We start from the raw sequence: 18945 nt of genomic DNA, 5'->3' as shown, positions 1-18945 counted from the left end.
TCATGTTTAGGAGTCATGATCAGTTCATGCTCATTTGTCTAACTTTGAATATTATCACTGATTATCTCCTATCATCCATTTTTGATATATATCTGATTCTTATGAGAAATTATTGTTTCAGCCCCATACATGTGAATTTGTGGCCAGCCAATCGAGTACAATCCACCTTTAACATATGCTTTTAATTGTTTATGTTTTTAATGCTGTACATTCAAGTATAATTGATTTTAAAGTTGTTGTCCTTCCATGAACTGGTTGCTTTCAGCTCTGGTTCCAAATCCTTTTTATCCCGAGGCATTCCCCTTTTGTTCCAGCTGCGGTGAATCACTAATTAACTGAGCTAGATATAAACCTTGTAGAGTCCACGGCTCTCCAGCACCTGAGGAAAGAGCGCGCCGGGTACATCGACCCCGCGCATGCTCAGAAACGCGTCGTGCCTGCCGTTCCTTTGCTGTTTGAACTCATCACCCCTGGTGACGGGAGAGCGTCCATCCATCCACGGAACCTTGCAGCCGTCGGTCACTTCCATCTGACCGCTCATCGTACACTGAGGCGGGAGGCTGCCGGCTTTATTTCCTCCCATTAAACATCTACTCAGCCACGGACGGCGCTTTGGATTGGACATCACCACCTCCCTCCCCCCAGAGGATGCTTTAAAGATCTGATGATGTTACACAGCCTGACTTTCACTTATGTCTTGTGAGTTACTACACACATTGCTTCTTATGTATTATTAAACTGTCTACACTTAGAGCGCTTCTCCTTTTTGTTTTTTTGTCACTCCTATTACTGTCACATTCCCCCAGATCCCTCCATAAACAGTACCTGTCACTGCCTATTACTGTCACATCCCCCCCCCCCGATCCCTCCATAAAGAGTACCTGTCACTGCCTATTACTGTCACATCCCCCCCGATCCCTCCATAAAGAGTACCTGTCTCTGCCTATTACTGTCACGTTCCCCCCCCGGTCCCTCCATAAAGAGTACCTGTCTCTGCCTATTACTGTCACATTCCCCCTCAATCCCTCCATAAAGAGTACCTGTCTCTGCCTATTACTGTCACGTTCCCCCCGATCCCTCCATAAAGAGTACCTGTCACTCCTATTACTGTCACATTCCCCCCCGATCACTCCATAAAGAGTACCTGTCACTGCCTATTACTGTCACATTCCTCCCTGATCCCTCCATAAAGAATACCTGTCACTCCTATTACTGTCCCATCCCCCCCCCCCCGATCCCTCCATAAAGAGTACCTGTCACTGCTATTACTGTCACATCCTCCCCCGATCCCTCCATAAAGAGTACCTGTCACTGCTATTACTGTCACATCCTCCCCCGATCCCTCCATAAAGAGTACCTGTCACTCCTATTACTGTCACATCCTCCCCCCCCCTCGATCCCTCCATAAAGAGTACCTGTCACTGCTATTACTGTCACATTCCCCCAGATCCCTCCATAAACAGTACCTGTCACTGCTATTACTGTCACATCCTCCCCCGATCCATCCATAAAGAGTACCTGTCACTGCCTATCACTGTCCCATTCCCCCCCGATCCCTCCTTAAAGAGTACCTGTCACTGCCTATTACTGTCACATTCCTCCCTGATCCCTCCATAAAGAGTACCCGTCACTGCCTATTACTGTCACATTCCCACTCGATCCCTCCATAAAGAGTACCTGTCACTGCCTATTACTGTCACATTCCCCCCCCCGATCCCTCAATAAAGAGTACCTGTCACATTCTCCCTGATCCCTCCATAAAGAGTACCTGTCACTGCCTATTACTATCACATTCCTCCCTGATCCCTCCGTAAAGAGTACCTGTCTCTCCTATTACTGTCACATTCCCCCCCGATCCCTCCATAAAGAGTACCTGTCACTCCTATTACTGTCACATTCCCCCCCGATCCCTCCATAAAGAGTACCTGTCACTCCTATTACTTTCACATTCCCCCCGATCCCTCCATAAAGAGTACCTGTCACTGCCTATTAGTGTCACATTCCCCCCCGATCCCTCCATAAAGAGTACCTGTCACTCCTATTACTGTCACATTCCCCCCCCGATCCCTCCATAAAGAGTACCTGTCACTGCCTATTACTGTCACATTTCCCCCGATCCCTCCATAAAGAGTACCATAGGCGTGCGCACAGGGTGTGCCGGGTGTGCCTGGGCACACCCTAATCACCTAGGGCACATTAGCATTATCACTCTGTTTGCCAGTGAGGAGATGGGAAAGATCTCCCTCGGACCTGCTCTGCCATAAGAGAAGTGCCACACACTTGTATTTCACTTTGCCAGCAGGGAGAGTAATGTATCGGGGCCATGTACATGTAGGAAAACACATGCATGTGTATTTAAACTTTGGGGTGCACACCCTAATGCAATAGGCTGCGCACACCTATGAAGAGTACCTGTCACTGCCTATTACTATCACATTCCTCCCTGATCCCAACGTAAAGAGTACCTGTCACTCCTATTACTGTCACATTTCCCCCCCCCCCCCCTCCCCGATCCCTCCATAAAGAGTACCTGTCACTCCTATTACTGTCACATTTCCCCCCCCCCCTCCCCGATCCCTCTATAAAGAGTACCTGTCACTGCCTATTACTGTCACATTTCCCCCGATCCCTCCATAAAGAGTACCTGTCACTGCCAATTACTATCACATTCCTCCCTGATCCCACCGTAAAGAGTACCTGTCACTCCTATTACTGTCACATCCCCCCCTCCCCGATCCCTCCATAAAGAGTACCTTTCACTCCTATTAATGTCACATCCCCCCCCCCCCCCAAGCCCTCCATAAAGAGTACCTGTCACTGCCTATTACTGTCACAAGGGATGTTTACATCTCAGAATCGCAGATACAACTAAAATTCAAGCAGCGCAAAATTTCCCGTATCCACTAAAGTGCAAGGGATGTTTACATTGGTTGTGACAGCAGTAAAAGTGATCAGATTTTTATTTCTTTTATTTAAACTGTGCTAAAATGAAAAAATTAAATTGAAATTTTTTTTTTAAAGCGCCCCAATCGCCGTGAGCTCGCGCACTAAATAAAATGCATGCAGAAGTCACGCCCGCATGTGAAAGCGCTGTTAAAACCTCACATGTGACATATCGCGAGTGAGAGAAGGAATTCTAAAAAAAAGAGCTACTCTTTAAAGCGGAGTTCCGGGCACAAAAACGATATATTTTTTTTTTGTGCCCCTCCGCTAGGTATGCCTCACCTGAAACGGAATTGGATAGTTATTTTTTTTTTTGTTTACTTACCTTGCAATTGAAGATCGAAGATACTCACCTCAGAGTACTTCCTCCCTCGGAGCCGCGGCTCACCCCGTCACTTCCTGCCTCGCTATGATTCCTGGGAGCTGAATGTCACAGCTCCCAGGAATCAATGCTACGGCACCTGCCCCGCTCGTCATTTCCCTGCTAAACAGCTTCTGGGCATGCCCAGAAGCTGTGGAGGAATGCGGCGCCGCGCCGGAAGTGACGAGAGGGGCCGGTGCGGCGCATTCTGGGACAAGAAGACGCGGAAGAAGACACAGAAGAGGACCGCGCCGGCTTCAGCTGCCCACAAGAGAGATGGAAACGCTGTGGAAGAAATTTTATAAGTAAGTATTTCTTCTAAAAGGTAAGTGCGAACCGGGACAGATCAGAGGCTAGCCATTGTGGAATGTGCTAGCCCTGACTGTCCCGGGGGTATGTTTATTAAAAAATTACATCTGTGCCCGGAACTCCGCTTTAACTCTAAACTGTTAACCGTTTAAAAATGTTAAATCATTGCCTATGGAGATTTTTATTGATCATAGTTTGTTGTGTGCGCAATTTTAAAACGTAACATATTAGGTATCTATTTACTTTGGCGTGACATCTTTCACAATATACCCAAAAATTGGCTAACTTTACTGTTTAGTTTTTTCTAAATGCACTGAAATGTATTTTTTCCCTCCCAAAAAAATGGCGTTTGAAAGACCGCTGCGCAAATACCGCGTGACAAAAAATATTGCAACAATGTTCATTTTTTTTCTCCAGAGTCTTTGCTAAAAAATAATATATATATATATATATATATATATATATATATATAAAATGTTTGGGGGTTCTAAATAATTTTCTAGCTAAAAATACAGATTTAACTTGTAAACAACATGTGTCAGAAATGTGCTCGGTCATTAAATGGTTAATGCATGCTAATATTCTGCTGGATTTGCTTGCTGCAGCTTGGCGTTGCATGCTATTGCTGATTTTTTTATAAACTAGGACCACCTTCCCAGGTCCTTTTTCATTCTTGTTTCTGCCTAGTCCATTGTTGTAATACACCTTTTGGTGAACCAATGTTAATTCTGTAATATTTTTGCTGTTTTAGCTTTCATTCAGGGATTGGCTGCTGTGGGAGATGTCTATGAATCCAGATGTAGATCCTCTGCCTGACCTGAAGAGGTAAGCCTGTCTACAGGAATACAAATGATTGTAAAGTCCTTCACTATACTGAGAATGTGCAATCCCTCTACAGACAGATCTACCAGCGATGGGTGGTGAACCAATGTTTTCTCCCAGAAACCTCTGCTATTGATGGATGTGGAAACCATTTGGAAACGGCCTGTTCAGCAATAGTTGATGCTGTCTTAGATTTTAGTAGTGGGTGAGTTCATTCTTCAGATACATAAAGTAAACCTGGGCCTATGCAGGTCAAGGCAACAGCTTCACTTTACAGGCCGCTGCCGCAGGAGCTGCTACTTATAGCGGAATTCCAGCCATATTTTTTTTCTTTTTTTTTTTTAAACACCCCTCGGATTTAATTAACTAAATCAATAAAAAAACTTTATTAAATGCAATGTCGTTTATATAAATACCTATATTACTTTATAGTCAACTTTCTGTTTCCTGCTGAGCGCGCTCCCATCTTCCTTGTGGGCATGTGAAGCCCACCAGTAGCTTCTTTCTGGATGAGGTGCTGCTGGCTACCCAATCTCGCGCATGTGCACAAAGCGTGGCACACGTACTGTTGTTCGGTTTGCCATAGCAACGGTGGCATCGGATACTAAAACCCAGAAGCAAGACTAGCCTAGCCTTTTTAACCACTTAAGCCCCGGAGGATTTGGCTGCTAAACGACCAGGGGGTATTTTGCGATTCGGCACTGCGTGACTTTAACGGACAATTGCACGGTCGTGCGACGCTGTACCTACACGAATTTGGCGTCCTTTTTTTCCCACAAACAGAGCTTTCTTTTGGCGGTATTTGATCACCTGTGCGATTTTTTTATCGCGCGCTATAAACAAAAAAAAGAGCGTAAATTTTGCAAAAATAGCAATATTTTTCCCTTTTTTTTATATGAAATTCCCCCCCCAAAAAAAAAATGTAAAAATCAAAATTTTTTAACATTTTCGGCCAATTTGTTTTATGCTACCTATGTTTGGTAAAAAAAATCGCAAAAAGCGTATTTTGATTGGTTTGCGCAAAAGTTATTGCGTTTACTAACAAAGGGAAAGATTTTTGTCATTTTTGTTGTTTTTTTTTTTTAACGCGTAATGGCGGCGATCTGCGATTTTTTTTTGCGGTACTGCGACATTGCGGCGGACAGATCGGACCCTTGACTGACATTTTTGACACTTTTGGGGTTACCAGTGACATTTCTACAGTAATCAGTGCTATATATATGCACTGTTACTGTAAAAATACACTGGTAGTGAAGGGGTTAACTTTATTTGAGAGGGAGGGGCTGTGTGTGTCCCTAGGGGCGTGATTCTAACTGTGATTGGCTGTGGCTTCAACTGTATGCAGAGTGACCAACGGATCTACATAGTAGATCCATATGATCATCTCTCATACAGAGGGGAGAATGACAGGCAGCTTGTTTACACAAGCTGCCTGACTTTCTCCCTCTCCCCCGCCGATCGCAGAGTCCGCCGGTCACACGCGCGGGGGGGTCCGTGACCACGCGGGAGCGGGAGCGCGCATCCGGCGGAGCGCGCTCGCTCCCTAGACCCTCACAAGCTAGTGACGTAGCCCTACGTCACTTTGCCTGTGAGGGGCTGACCGCCGACGTAGATAGTCGTGCGGCGGTCGGCAAGTGGTTAAAGATGGCGCTTATCGCCGGTTTGCATCGCGTCATTTCCTGTTAGGCTTCCAGCCGGTGATGCCCATTGACTCCTTGGATTGATGACCAGCATTTCCCAGGAGCCATTGCGCAGTCGGAAATGACGTACCTCGCCGGGGCAACGTAGGTCAGAAGGGAACAAATATGCCAGAAAAAGACAAAATAAATCAAACCAAAAAAAAAAATCCCAATACATTAATTACATGCAGTCATTGACTAGATGGTGCAAAGTCTTTAATGTGGGTGGAACCCCGCTTTATCTTACTTTTCTCCCCCTGCTGCATTCACCTGTGGGAGCAAGGAATGGAAAACCTGTGTAGCTTTAGCCTCGGTTCACACTGAATGCGGCTTTGAAATCGCCTTACTTCAGTGGGATTTAAAAGCCGCTAGTCACTGCGATTTCATGTGTGGCTTGCTGACATCTGTGCGCCTTCATGCAGAGATATCTATGCAGGTCACAGATGAAATCTCCAAAAAAAATAATGCAGGAAACTTTTCAAAATCAGTGCAAGTTGGATTTGCACCGATTTGAACGGTTCCATTGGCATAAATAGGGTGAGACTTGCCATACGAATTAACCGGTTGCCGACCGCCGCAAGTACATATACTGTGGCGGTCAGCCCCGTGCAGGAAAAGTGACGTACTGGTACGTCACTCGCCTGTGAGCCAATAGGGGGCAAGCGCACGCCGCCGGAGGCGCGCTCCCGCCCCGCTTGCTCACTTTGATTCCCGCGCGTGTGACCGATGGACCCAATGTCCGCCGGTCACTCACAATCGTCAGTTACAAAGGTTGAAAGGCAGGCGGCTGATGTAAACAAAGCTGTCTGTCACTCTCCCTTGCGTAACAGCAGAGATCATACGGTCCTGCTATGTAGGACCGTAGATCTCTGCTGTTACATGAAAAGCCACATCCCTGCACAGTTAGAATCACGCCCCTAGGGACACACTTAACCCCTCCTTCTCCAATAAAGTTAACCCCTACCCTGCCAGTGTCATTTTTACAGTAACAGTGCATATGTATAGCACTGATTACTGTAGTAATGTCACTGGTACCCCCAAAAATGTCAGTCAGGGGTCCGATCTGTCCGCCGCAATGTCGCAGTCCCGCAAAAAAAATCGCAGATCGCCGCCATTACTCGTTAAAAAAAAAAAACAACAAAAATGACAAAAATCTTTCCCTTAGTTAGTCAACGCAATAACTTTTGCGCAAACCAAAATACGCTTTTTGCGATTTTTTTTTTTCTTTTACCAAACATATGTAGCAGAAAACAAATTGGTCTAAAATGTTAAAAAATTTTGATTTTTACATTTATTTGGGGAATTCCATTAAAAAAAATTTGAAAAATATTGTTATTTTTGCAAAATTGTCGCTCTTTTTTTGTTTATAGCGCATGATCAAAAAATCGCACAGGTTATCAAATACCTCCAAAAGAAAGCTCTGTTTGTGGGAAAAAAAGGACATCAAATTTCATTTGGGTACAGCGTTGCTCAACCGCGCAATTGTCCGTTAAAATCACGCAGTGCCGAATCGCAAAATACCCCCTGGTCAGGAAGGGGGTAAAATCTTCCGGGGCTTAAGTGGTTAAAACTTTCAAGTTGCACCAGTGTGATTGGGGGTTTAAATTGGTTCTAAAGGCAGAAGGTTTTTTTACCTTAGTGCATTCTATATCTGAGCTGTGCGCTTGTATTGACGTGTGCACGCCACTCTGTCCTGGGGTGCTGTGAACCCAGCCTGCGGGATGTTTCACCCCTGGGGGGGGGGGAGTCATATAAACAGGCTGGGCTTTCATGGAATGAGTGGCATGAGATTGTGTCATATTCTGTTTTGAAGAAAACCTCTGGCACTGGACTGGTCAGAAGGAAGTGGGGTGGGGGGGGGGGAGTAATTTATTTGAATTGAAAAAAAATAAAAAAAATTAAAGCTTGTGTTCTACTATAACTAGATAGTTTTATACTTTGGCCTGGAGCTTTTTGGACCTTGGACCTGAAGTTCTCTAAATATCTCTGTACAACTTACAAACTCCTTTGACCTGACTTTTTTTTTTACAGGTCAGAGCTTGGCCCTGGAAGTCCTCCATCTCATGGCCGCACAGGTCTCAGTGGCATCCTCAGTCGTTTACAGGTAGGCCTACAAACCAGCCAAAGCTTGTCATTGGTAATTGCTAGGAACTCTGGGACAAAGTTGCATGTCCATTTTGCCTGCAGCTAAACTACGATAAAGCGCAGTAGAAAATAAAAGGAAGCAGTTGATTGGCTGCTTTGCATAGATACTTCAGAAGATTTGATATAACACCCTGTTTGTTTTTTTGCCTAGGAGTTGGTGTGTGATTTGTTACTGAGTCACTCCGGCAAGAACATCCAAGTAAATTTCCTCCTTGACGTGTTCCATCGGAGGTTAGCAAAGTTCTCAGAGAGCATGGAGACGGGAGCCCAACTCAGAAGACCATGCCAACTCACCATGTGCTGCAGGTATGGCTTCTTCATTTTTACACGTTGCGTACAGAGTGCAGGGTTGAGGAGCGCGTTGCGTACAGAGTGCAGGGTTGAGGAGCGTGTACAGAGTGCAGGATTGAGGAGTGCGTTGCATACAGAGTGCAGGGTTGAGGAGGGCGTTGCATACAGAGTGCAGGGTTGAGGAGCGCGTTGCGTACAGAGTGCAAGGTTGAGGAGCGCGTTGCGTACAGAGTGCAGGGTTGAGGAGTGCGTCGCATACAGGGTTGAGGAGCGTGTTGCGTACAGAGTGCAGGATTAAGGAGCGCATTGCGTGCAGGGTTGAGGAGCGTGTTGCGTACAGAGTGCAGGGTTGAGGAGTGCGTTGCATACAGAGTGCAGGGTTGAGGAGCGCATTGCGTAGAGTGCAGGGTTGAGGAGAGCGTTGCGTACAGAGTGCAGGGTTGAGGAGCGTGTTGCGTACAGAGTGCAGGGTTGAGGAGCGCGTTGTGTACAGACTGCTTTCATGGTTCAAGTTCCTTTGATTTTAATCCCGGCTTTATTCGTCAATATAAATATTCTATTTGCTGGGGACAGGTGGGGTTGCAGATTAATGACTAAGACTTTGCAGATTTACCTAGAGGCACTGTGAAAACCCTGTTCAATCTATCCATAAGGCATTATGAAAGAAAAAGAATCAGATTTAGATAAATTATGTGGTTGCAGTGTTTCCTGAGTGATGATTTACTGAATGGCTTTAAAGCCGCCTGAACTTTCAGCATGTCAGCTACATACTTTCCAGATGCATCATACTGCAGCAAAGGACCTTTGCTCTGTGTAAGCAGTGGTCTCCCTGCAGAGGTCCAACATGCTCCCTGCTGAGTCAGAACTAGTGCTCTGCAATCAGCAATCACATTGCCCACTGATTGGAGGGCTCTCTCGCTGACTCAGCAAGGAACCTCTGCTATGAGACCCCTGCTTTCACACAGGAAGCAAGGATCCCACTCTGCACCAAGCCTGTCCCAGGTGACAGACTTTTCTACTCAGGATGTAAGGGTTTGCACACATTTCGTTTTGGTAAACGTAAAATTTATTTAGCCCGAATAAATTAGAGATCGACCGATTATCAGCAAAGCCAATATATCGAGGGCCGATCTGCACTTTCCCGGATATATCAGAATTGGTCCTGGAGGTTATCGATATTTCGGGAAAGTGCTGTACCGGAGTGATGCCTGCAGCTAGAGGCATCACCCTGATACCGGGGTCCATAGCAGTCGCTCGGCTGTCATTAAAAGGAGCAGGAGGGGACGTTCCCCCCCTCCCGCCACCTTCCGCGGCTTGCCTGGGTCTCCCTTTCCACTGGGAGACCCGGGCAATCATCCTGCATGGCCGCCGAAGAGAAGACCTGATCAAAGCCGCATTCAGCTCTGATCGGGTCTCCATGTAAAAACGAAGAAGTGATGTCATGACCTCACTTCTGGGTACTCGGCACCAAATTCAAAAAAAATTTTGAATGTTTTTAAGTGTAGAGGAGGGGTTTGGGGTCTTTTAGACTCCCAGATCCCTCCACAAGAATACCTGTAAATAAAAAATTTTAATGTACGAAAATATCTGCTGATACCGATACGCGATGACCAAAATATCCGTATCGGTATCGGCAATAAAAAAACGATATCGGTCGATCACTAGATTAAATCTAAGAATTCAATTGTACTTTAACCCCCTGCTTACTGAGCCTATTCTGTCACTTCGCTTGTACATGTAAAATCTATTTTTTTTTTTGCTAGAAAATTAGTTAGAACCCCCAAACATTATTAGTTTTTTTTTACCAGAGAACCTATAGAATAAAATAGTGGGTGTTGCAATTTTTTATGTCACATTGTATTTTTGCAGCGGTTTTTCAAACACAATTTTTTGGGAAAAAAAAAAAAAATTAATGAATAAAAACATAACAGTAAAGTTAGCCCAATTTTTTGGTATAATGTGAAAGATGATGTTACGCTGAGTAAATAGATACCTAATATGTCACACCTTTAAATTGCGTCTGCCCGTAGAATAGCGGCAAACTACGGTGTTCAAAATTCTCCATAGGCGACACTTTAAATGCCTTTACTGGTTACCAGTTTAGAGTGGCACAGGAGGTCTGGTGATAGAATTATTTCTCTTGCTCTGACATTCGCTACAATAGCTCGCCGTTTACATATGCGTGCAGGAGTAACGTATGCGTTCACATTTGTGCGTAAGCACTGTGGCACTTTTAATTTTTTTGTATTTTTTTATTTATTTGATACAAAAACATTTATTTAATGTTTGTTTCTTATGTTTTTTATTTTGTACAAACTTTATTGCTATCACAAGGGATGAACAACATCCCTTGTGATAGCATAAGCCGGGACAGCTCCTCTTTATGGAGAGATTTCTCTCCTCTGGCCCCCCATGCAGCCGATCAGGCCGAGATCGGTCCGATTGGCTGCTTCTCTGGCTGCTGGTGGCCAGGTAAACAAAGGGGCGGAACCAAAAGTGACGAATACTCGTCGCTCCAGGGTTACAGGGAGAGGGGAACTACATCAGTTCCTTTCTCTCTGTCCCAGGCAGCCATCGCTACCGGCTGCATCGCTCCCGGCCTCCACGATGGGACTGGAGAGGCGGAAGAGGGAGGGGGTGGGGGGAGGTGGGACCCCCGGTGGGACCCCCCCTTCCACCACCCACAGAAGTGATTGAGTGGCTAATTAGTCACTCAGATCACTTCTGCCTTCTATAGAATCGCCAGCTGAAAATAATGGTACCCGGATGATGCCTGTAGGTGCACCCACCATCACGGTATAACCACTTACACCCAAGGAGGTACAGGTGCGTTCCTGGGTGGGAAGTGGGTAAGGGAAACAGAGAAATATGAGAGCTGCCATTGCTGAGTCCTGAAAATGTTAGCTGTTAGCCTATTATGCCCATCAAGTTGCTTAATTTCTTTAAAAACTAACGGATTAATCTGAAAACTTCACTTGCTGCATGCTTGTTCCCGGTCAGCTACACAAAAATACTGATTTTGAAAATAGTAAAAAAATTTTAGTAATTTCTGAAAACAGCCAGCCAGTCTGGTTGGGTAGACAATGGGCAGATAAAAGTCACCATATAGTGCAAATAGAAACATAATGTTCACACATATAAGGTGAATGTTGTCCAAAAGGAAAAGGGACCAGAAAAATCCAGCCAAGAAGGACCTCTATGCATAAGAGATAATCCAGAGGGGAAAAACCCAGAACTGCTGGCTTTTATTGTACATTCATGCCAGGCACATAAAACAGTAAGTGTACGATGCAGCACTGGACCCTGCCAGCAATACTAGAGTTTGTATATGATGAGGATACATATATATCAGCAGGAATGCTCTCCAGCTGTGTATGTCACACATGATACAGGAAAACCTTGGTTTACGAGGAACGCAGGTTTACAAACGTTTTGAAAGACGAGCAAAGTTTTTATAAAACGTTGCCTTGATTTGTGAGCGCTGTCTTGATATACAAGCAGTAGTTTTAATGTAAAAAAAAAAAAAAAGAATTACATTCAAAATGTTAAGCAGTTTGGTGCAATTCCAAAGCCGCTGGTGTACATTATACAGTTCTGTATGTGGCCAGAGGTTCGGGGGGTGCTGGTGGTTCCCAGTGCTTCCTGCAGAACTCTGAGACACTCCCAGCTGGGTGGGCGGACGTAACGTGGGTTTGGAGCACCCGGAAGTGACGTCAACCATTCCCTGAGTGTCTCCGAGTTCTGCAGGGAGCGCTGGGAGCCACCAGCGCCGCCGGAACCTCTGGCCATACACAGAACTGTATACTGTACACCAGCAACTTTACTGTACAATACAAATACACCAGCAGCTTTTGAATTGCACCAGACTCCTTAACATTGTGAGTGTACTGTATGGCAGTGCTCCCCAACCTTTTTATCGCCGCGGACCGGTCAACGTTTGATAATTTTTTCATGGCCCGCTGAGGGGGGGGGGGATGTCAATGCAGAGTGCCACAGCATGCCCCCAATCAATGCAGAGTGCCACAGCATGCCCCCAGTCAATGCACAGTGACCAGTGCACTTACCTGATTTGCAGCTGTAGCTTCTTCTCTGTCTCTCCGCGTCTCCTTGAGTCTTCCCTTCTCCTCCTCCTCCTTGGCCAATGGCATGGGTTCGCCTTTCGGCCAATTAGGAAACCCGTCTCAGACCCGCTTCCTGAATGGCCAGGAGAAGGATCCATGTGACAATAGCGAATATTCATTTGCTATTGCCACACAAATGGGTGGGCTAAGGGCGCACTGCTCTGCGCCCCTGGGTCCACCCTTTTCTGAAAACGCGGCCCGGGGTTTGGGGAACACTGCTGTATGATATATGGAGAGGTGCCGCAAAGTGAAGGTTCATTTGTTTTATATTTACAGTACACTTTTTATACTGTATTTTGTATTGCCATAATCATTTTTATATGAATAAATGGTTGTGGAAGGAATCATCTGAGTTTCTATTATTTCTTATGGGGAAATTTGCTTTGATATACGAGTGCTTTGGATTACAAGCATGTTTCCGAAAAGAATTATGCTCACAATCCGAGGTATTACTGTATTGCCGACTATAAATGAGACTCACAGATTTCGGTGACTTTTGTACAGGATGATCCTGGGGCTGCCTTCTACCTTTTCATCAGACCACACACCGACAAAGGCTTCACTACCCTGAAATCCAATAACTTCTTTCAATTTGTCAGCAAGCATTTGGTGAGCTTCTAGCTATCTGTCCAGTTGGTAAATTGTCAGCTCTGGGTCAACCTAGTATTGAAGTACACCTTATCTTTTCTTTTGTCTTGCAGAAAAACATCAGTGAGCGAGGATATGCTCTCCCGTATGACCTCACTGCCCACTTTTTCAGGGTAACACCATTTTTTTAATGCTATATCATTTACACTTGAACATATCCATTGGCATTAATATGGAGTTTGCCACCCTGTCCCCATCCCCACCCCATCCGCTTTGCAACTATAAGAGCTTTGCTTCAAAAATGATTCCCCATGTCACTTTCTTGGTGCTTCAAAGCCTCCACAGAAGTTTACGACAACTCTCCCTAACAGCAACTGCAGCATCTGTGGGGTTTTAGTCAGTGTTTGCTTTGCTTTGTTTGGGAGGTATGAGATATCCCAGGATGCACTGGGAAACCAACAAGCGAAGCGGAAAGACGTTGTCAGCAGTCCCTTCTGGCTCATGCGTATATATTCTGGGAGTGTCTGGTGCAGACGTCACATCTGGTGTGCAGCCTGGAGCAGCAGAAGGTGAATGGGGTCATGACTGGAGCAGAGCATCTAGCAGACGGCACATGTGGTTTGCAACATGGGAACACCATAGCGGGAGGTGAGCGGGAACCAGAGAGAGGACTGAGCGGCAGAGGAACAGCAGAACTGGGGGACTGGAGCAGGAGAAAGTAGCAGATGTCCCACATTGTGAGCAGCGTAGGAGCAATATAGGGGGAGGCGAGTAGGGACTGCAGAGAGAGGAGGATCAGCAAACCAGAGGATTAGCAGAACTGGGGGTTACTACTGAGTGGGGGTTCAGCAGAACTGGGGGTTACTACTGAGTGGGGGTTCAGCAGAACTGGGGGTTACTACTGAGTGGGGGATCAGCAGAACTGGGGGTTACTACTGAGTGGGGGATCAGCAGAACTGGGGGTTACTACTGAGTGGGGGATCAGCATTGCTGGGGGTTACTACTGAGCATGTGATCTGCTGAACGAGGGAACAAATAAGCTGGGGATCTGCTGGGCCCCTTTAAAACAAATAGATAATCAGCACACACAGGATATTTGCCAAGCTTCATTCAAGTTTCCAACTGAAGTATCAGAAACGCGTAAAAAAGCATGTCGAAGCGTTATGCGCTTTAATGTGTGGTAAAGTTGCAGCAAGTGTAAATGAGCCCTAACAGCTTCCACCTTTATGAGAAGGCTTTTTACAAGATTTAGGAGTGTTATGATGGGAATCTGTGCCGATTTAGCCAAAAGACCATTTGTGAGGTCAGGTACTGATGTTGGATGAGAAGACCTGGCTCGCAGTTGGCATTCCATTGCATCCCAGTGGTGTTCAGTAGGGATGAGTTTGGGGCTCTGTACAGGAGTTCCTCCACACCAAACTGATCATACCATGTCTTTATGGAGCTGGCTTTGTGCGGGGGAGGGGGGGGACAGTCATGGTGGAACAGAAAATGGTCTTCACCAAACTCTTACCACAAGGTAGCACACATATCTTTGTATGCTGTAGTATAAACCGTATATTTCACTATATCATACATAGTTACATAGTTAGGTTGAAAAAAGACACCAGTCCATTTGGCTCAACCAATAAAAAAATAATCCCCATCTACTTTGGTCAGTATGGTGTAAGTACTGGTCGGCCTTCCTGGGGCTTCTATTTTTATATGAATGTTATTGTATTGGCCGCCTCTCTGCTTACATTTCCTGATTGTTGGCGTCTCTCTCTGATTTTCCGCAGGGGTTGTTGAGCTCCAGCGCCCAGTGTGAGGATCCTGAAGAAGCTGTGAATTCTGTTCTCACCGCCGCTTATACACAATGCCCTATTGTGATGACCTCTGCTGCGGTATGCCACTTCCATCCTTGTCATGTAAATCACAGATAAAGAGAACCTGTCAGGACAGAAATAAGGGGGCTGGTGCACTGATTTTTGACTCACTGACCCTGAACAAGTATGTAGCCAGTGATGTTTTGGCAAGCCTAAGGCTCCATGTACACGGGACGTTGTTAAAAGTCCCTTTGAATGCTGGAATTTTTAGGACGTTTGAAACGTCCGTTTGGTCGCTTTTGTACCCGCGTTTAGCAGGCGTTTAGCGGCGTTTGCGGGCGTTTGCGTTTAGAAGCGTTCCTAGAGGTCAAAAAAACTATTCCCCTTTAAAATGGAAAAACGCGAACGCTAAACGCGGGTCATCGCGTTCAGACGCGTTTGGACGCGTTCAGACGCGTTCGGACGTGTTTGTGCATTTGAAACGCTGGGAAACACACGTTCGAATGCAAATAATTGCGTTCTAAAAAAAGTCCCTGAACGCAACTGCCTGCAAATGACTGTAAACGACCTGGTGTACATGGACAGATAAGATAAAATGTAGATGGGTTCAGGGGCTTCTGAAAAAAACACCCAACTGCTCCTAAACGGCAATTTCCAGCGTCCCATGTACATGGAGCCTAACTGACATGCTTGTAATAAGTCTGTGATTCATTAGGGAGTAAGGCAAGGATCAGGATGACGGCACATTTAAAGTAAACCCGTGTTTAACCCATGCAGTGAAAAGTAAAAGATCCTCTTTACTGACCAGCTGCACGAGCTCACCTTGCCTTCACTCTTCTCCCACTCTGTTCAGCTACTGGGAGCAAAGAAAGACAAGTCCTATGTAATCGAGTCACCCCAATTAAATGCCTCATTTCCACTGAGCGGTACGGTTCGGTTCGGTACGTTACGCAATTTTTGCCGTTTCCATTGTCAAAGGTTGTGAATGGTACCCTAATTCCGAACCGTACCACTTTTTTGGGACCCTTTTGTTGGGATGCCAAGCACAATCGTACCGTACCAACAGGGTGGAGCTACACTCTGCAGAACCTTGATTGGTTGACAGAGAATCGTCACTTCCGCGAGCGCCATTTATAATGTTTATGGAAGCAACACAAATGTCGGTATGCAGGGAAGCTTGGTTGACCCAGGAGGTGCAGATCTTCCTGGGTATCATCAGCAAGGAAAGGGTGCAAAGGGAACTCGATGGCATGGTGAGAAACGCCTATCAAGTGACGTTGATCACTACTTTCCGGCTACACCACGCCTATCATGTAATGGTACTGTTGGCGGTGGAAGCGCAAGCCTGATCAAGCTGTACCATTCAGAACCATACTGAACTGTACCGAACCGAACCGTACCACTCAGTGGAAATGAGGCATAAGTGTACATAGATCTGAGCACTCTTCCCCACCCCCTATATGGCAGCACTGGGCCAATAATCAAGCACCAACTCTGTCACATGAAGTGGGTCACATGCTCCCCCATACCTGGAAGTACTGGGAATTAGAATTCCAGAGGAGTGAAAGAATGGTGACTGTGCTGCTGGGGAGAGGGAAAAGGCCACCAAGTTTCTATGGTGACAGGCCCTCTTTATTTATCCTCTTCCTGCCAGCCCCAGCGTCCCTTTAAATAGTTCAGAATGCTGGAGGGGGAATGATGATCATGTGACTACTGTCCCAGTGGCCACATGATCGGAAACTGGTCCCGATGACTACCAATCAGTAGCCTGGACCGTTAGCTGTCTGCTCAGTCTTTGTGATGAGGGTGCGCAGTGAGCGTGTTCTCTGCATATAAACAACGGCCACCCAGTTATGCACCTGTGTGCCATGTGGGCATTAAAGCTCATCTTTTTCCCTTGCACATATGTGTTGGGCGGTCGTAAAAAGGATTAAGAACTCCAATAAGCACTGAAACAGCCGGTTCACACTGAGGCGATCCGACTTCGAGGGGCGACCTGTGAAGTCGCGGCGCGACTTGCAGGGACTTCACATAATGGAAGTCTATGCAAGTCTCTCCCAGGTCGCCCCAAAGTAGTACAGGACCCTTTTTCTAAGTCGGAGCGACTTGTGTCGCTCCTATTAGAACGGGTCCTGTACTACTCGATGGCGAGCGACCGACCGCGACTTGTCTGAATGGGGTCTAAAGGGCCGCATTATATACTAACAGTACACTTTCAGAAATCCCATGATAAGGAAGGGGGGGGGGGATTTACTAAATCTGGTGCAGCTGTGTATAGTAACCAATCAGCTTCTAACTTAAGCTTTGACAAAAAAAAACTGGAAGCTGATTGGTTACTATGCACAGCTGCACCAGGTTCTCTGTGCTCCAGTTGTAGTAAATCTCCCCCTTTGGGTGAATAATGTGCTCTACATGGAGTGCTGATTCTATTGAGTGACAGATACACATACATACATACATACAGGAAAAAAAACTCAGTTCCTCTCCTGATTGGTGAATTTTGCCATGGATGGATTAGGTCGGCACTGGAACATATTGTATGGGGTGTTTGGTACTTGGTTGCTTGGTCAGAGATGTCATTTGTAATGGCAGTGGCTTCTCACTTTGTTCTATGAAGTGGATCTAAGGCTCCATTCACACTTGTACGACTCCAAAGTAGCACGACTTTGAAGTGCAACTTTGATGCATACGACTTTGGCTTTGATCAGTGATAATGGACAACTGCTGCATGTAAAACATTAAGGTTTCGAATTTCATGCAACCTTTGAGGGTTAGCAGTCAAGTCTATGGCCCTCAAGTTTGCATGAAAGTCAGGCCAAAGTAGTGCATGAACTCCTCTGAAGTCGCTGCAACTTCAAGTCGCACATAAATGAAAGTCGCACATATATGAATGGTTATCATTGGAAAACATGGGGAACGGCTTGTCATGCGTCTTTGATGTCCAAAGTCACATGACAAGTCACTCAAGAAGAATGGGAGAAACTGCCCAAAAATAGGTGTGCCAAGCTTGTAGCATCATACTCAAAAATACTTGAGGCTGTAATTGGTGCCAAAGGAGCTTCACCAAAGTATTGAGCAAAGGGTGTGAATACTTATGTACATGGGATTTTTTTTTTCCGTTTTTTTTTTTATTTGTAATAAATTTGCAAAGATTGCAAACAAACTTCTTTCACGTTGTCATTATGGGGGATTGTTTGTAGAATTTTGCGGAAAGGAAGATTGTTTTTGGATTGTTCTTCGGTGGTAGGTCATGGTATAGTAGTAAGAAATATACTGTTACATTTCAAAATAAAAAAATGTTTTACTATTTTGGGCCAGTTTTCTTTTGATAATAAAAACAAAATTCAGGAGATACTCATTACCTCCTGAAATACCAATTACCACTAGATAAAAGCCTATTTGTCCTGAAAAAAACTCGGTATAATCCACCTAGATGTAGAAATTAGTTGTGATGATATATACGGTTTTACTAACATGTCAAGGTTGCAAAATTAGGCGTAGGCATTTAATATTTGTTTTACCCTTAGGTGTGAAGGAGTTAATAATAAAAGCTCCTTTTTTTGTTATATTCTTTTTATTGAAGATTTTCTTTTTTGTAACTTTTGGTTGAAAATAAGTTTCTCCAAAAGAGGAAATCCTTCTGCCAGTTGTCATTGTCCATGACATGTACCCAAAACTCCTGTCTCCCATTTGTGTAGCTCATTTGCTTACATTTCCTATAGAGCAGGGGTTTCAAACTGTTGGCCCTCCAACAGTTGCAGAACTACAATTCCCATGAGGCATTGCCAGAGATGTATAGTAACGAAGTAGAACTACTTAAGTACTGTACTTAAGTACCGAAATGCGGTATCTGTACTTTCCTAAAGTAGAATTTTTTTCTC

The 18945-nt window shown here is 45.3% G+C and overlaps 1 protein-coding gene and 1 long non-coding RNA gene across 2 annotated transcripts in view; both read left to right on the top strand.

Moving 5' to 3' along the window:
* Positions 1-11756, top strand: part of LOC309555642 (Fanconi anemia group A protein-like) — a gene marked incomplete at both ends in the record, with an annotated part of 83788 nt that extends 72032 nt beyond the window's left edge. The window contains 5 exons of the mRNA XM_082257678.1: positions 4365-4438; positions 4512-4640; positions 8146-8218; positions 8411-8565; positions 11711-11756. Of these exons, the coding sequence (XP_082113804.1) occupies positions 4365-4438; positions 4512-4640; positions 8146-8218; positions 8411-8565; positions 11711-11756 (477 nt within the window). The remainder of the gene's footprint in view (positions 1-4364; positions 4439-4511; positions 4641-8145; positions 8219-8410; positions 8566-11710) is intronic.
* Positions 11757-13216: 1460 nt separating this feature from the next.
* Positions 13217-15169, top strand: LOC309556389. Its single transcript, XR_014225317.1, has 3 exons — positions 13217-13280; positions 13373-13432; positions 15038-15169. It is a non-coding gene; the product is annotated as an uncharacterized lncRNA (long non-coding RNA).
* The last annotated feature ends 3776 nt before the right edge of the window (positions 15170-18945 follow it).

This window comes from Pelophylax lessonae, assembly GCF_965119305.1.
Source record: "Pelophylax lessonae genome assembly, chromosome: 5".
In the NCBI taxonomy this organism is placed as follows: domain Eukaryota; kingdom Metazoa; phylum Chordata; class Amphibia; order Anura; family Ranidae; genus Pelophylax; species Pelophylax lessonae.
This window is presented reverse-complemented; position numbering and strand designations above follow the sequence as displayed.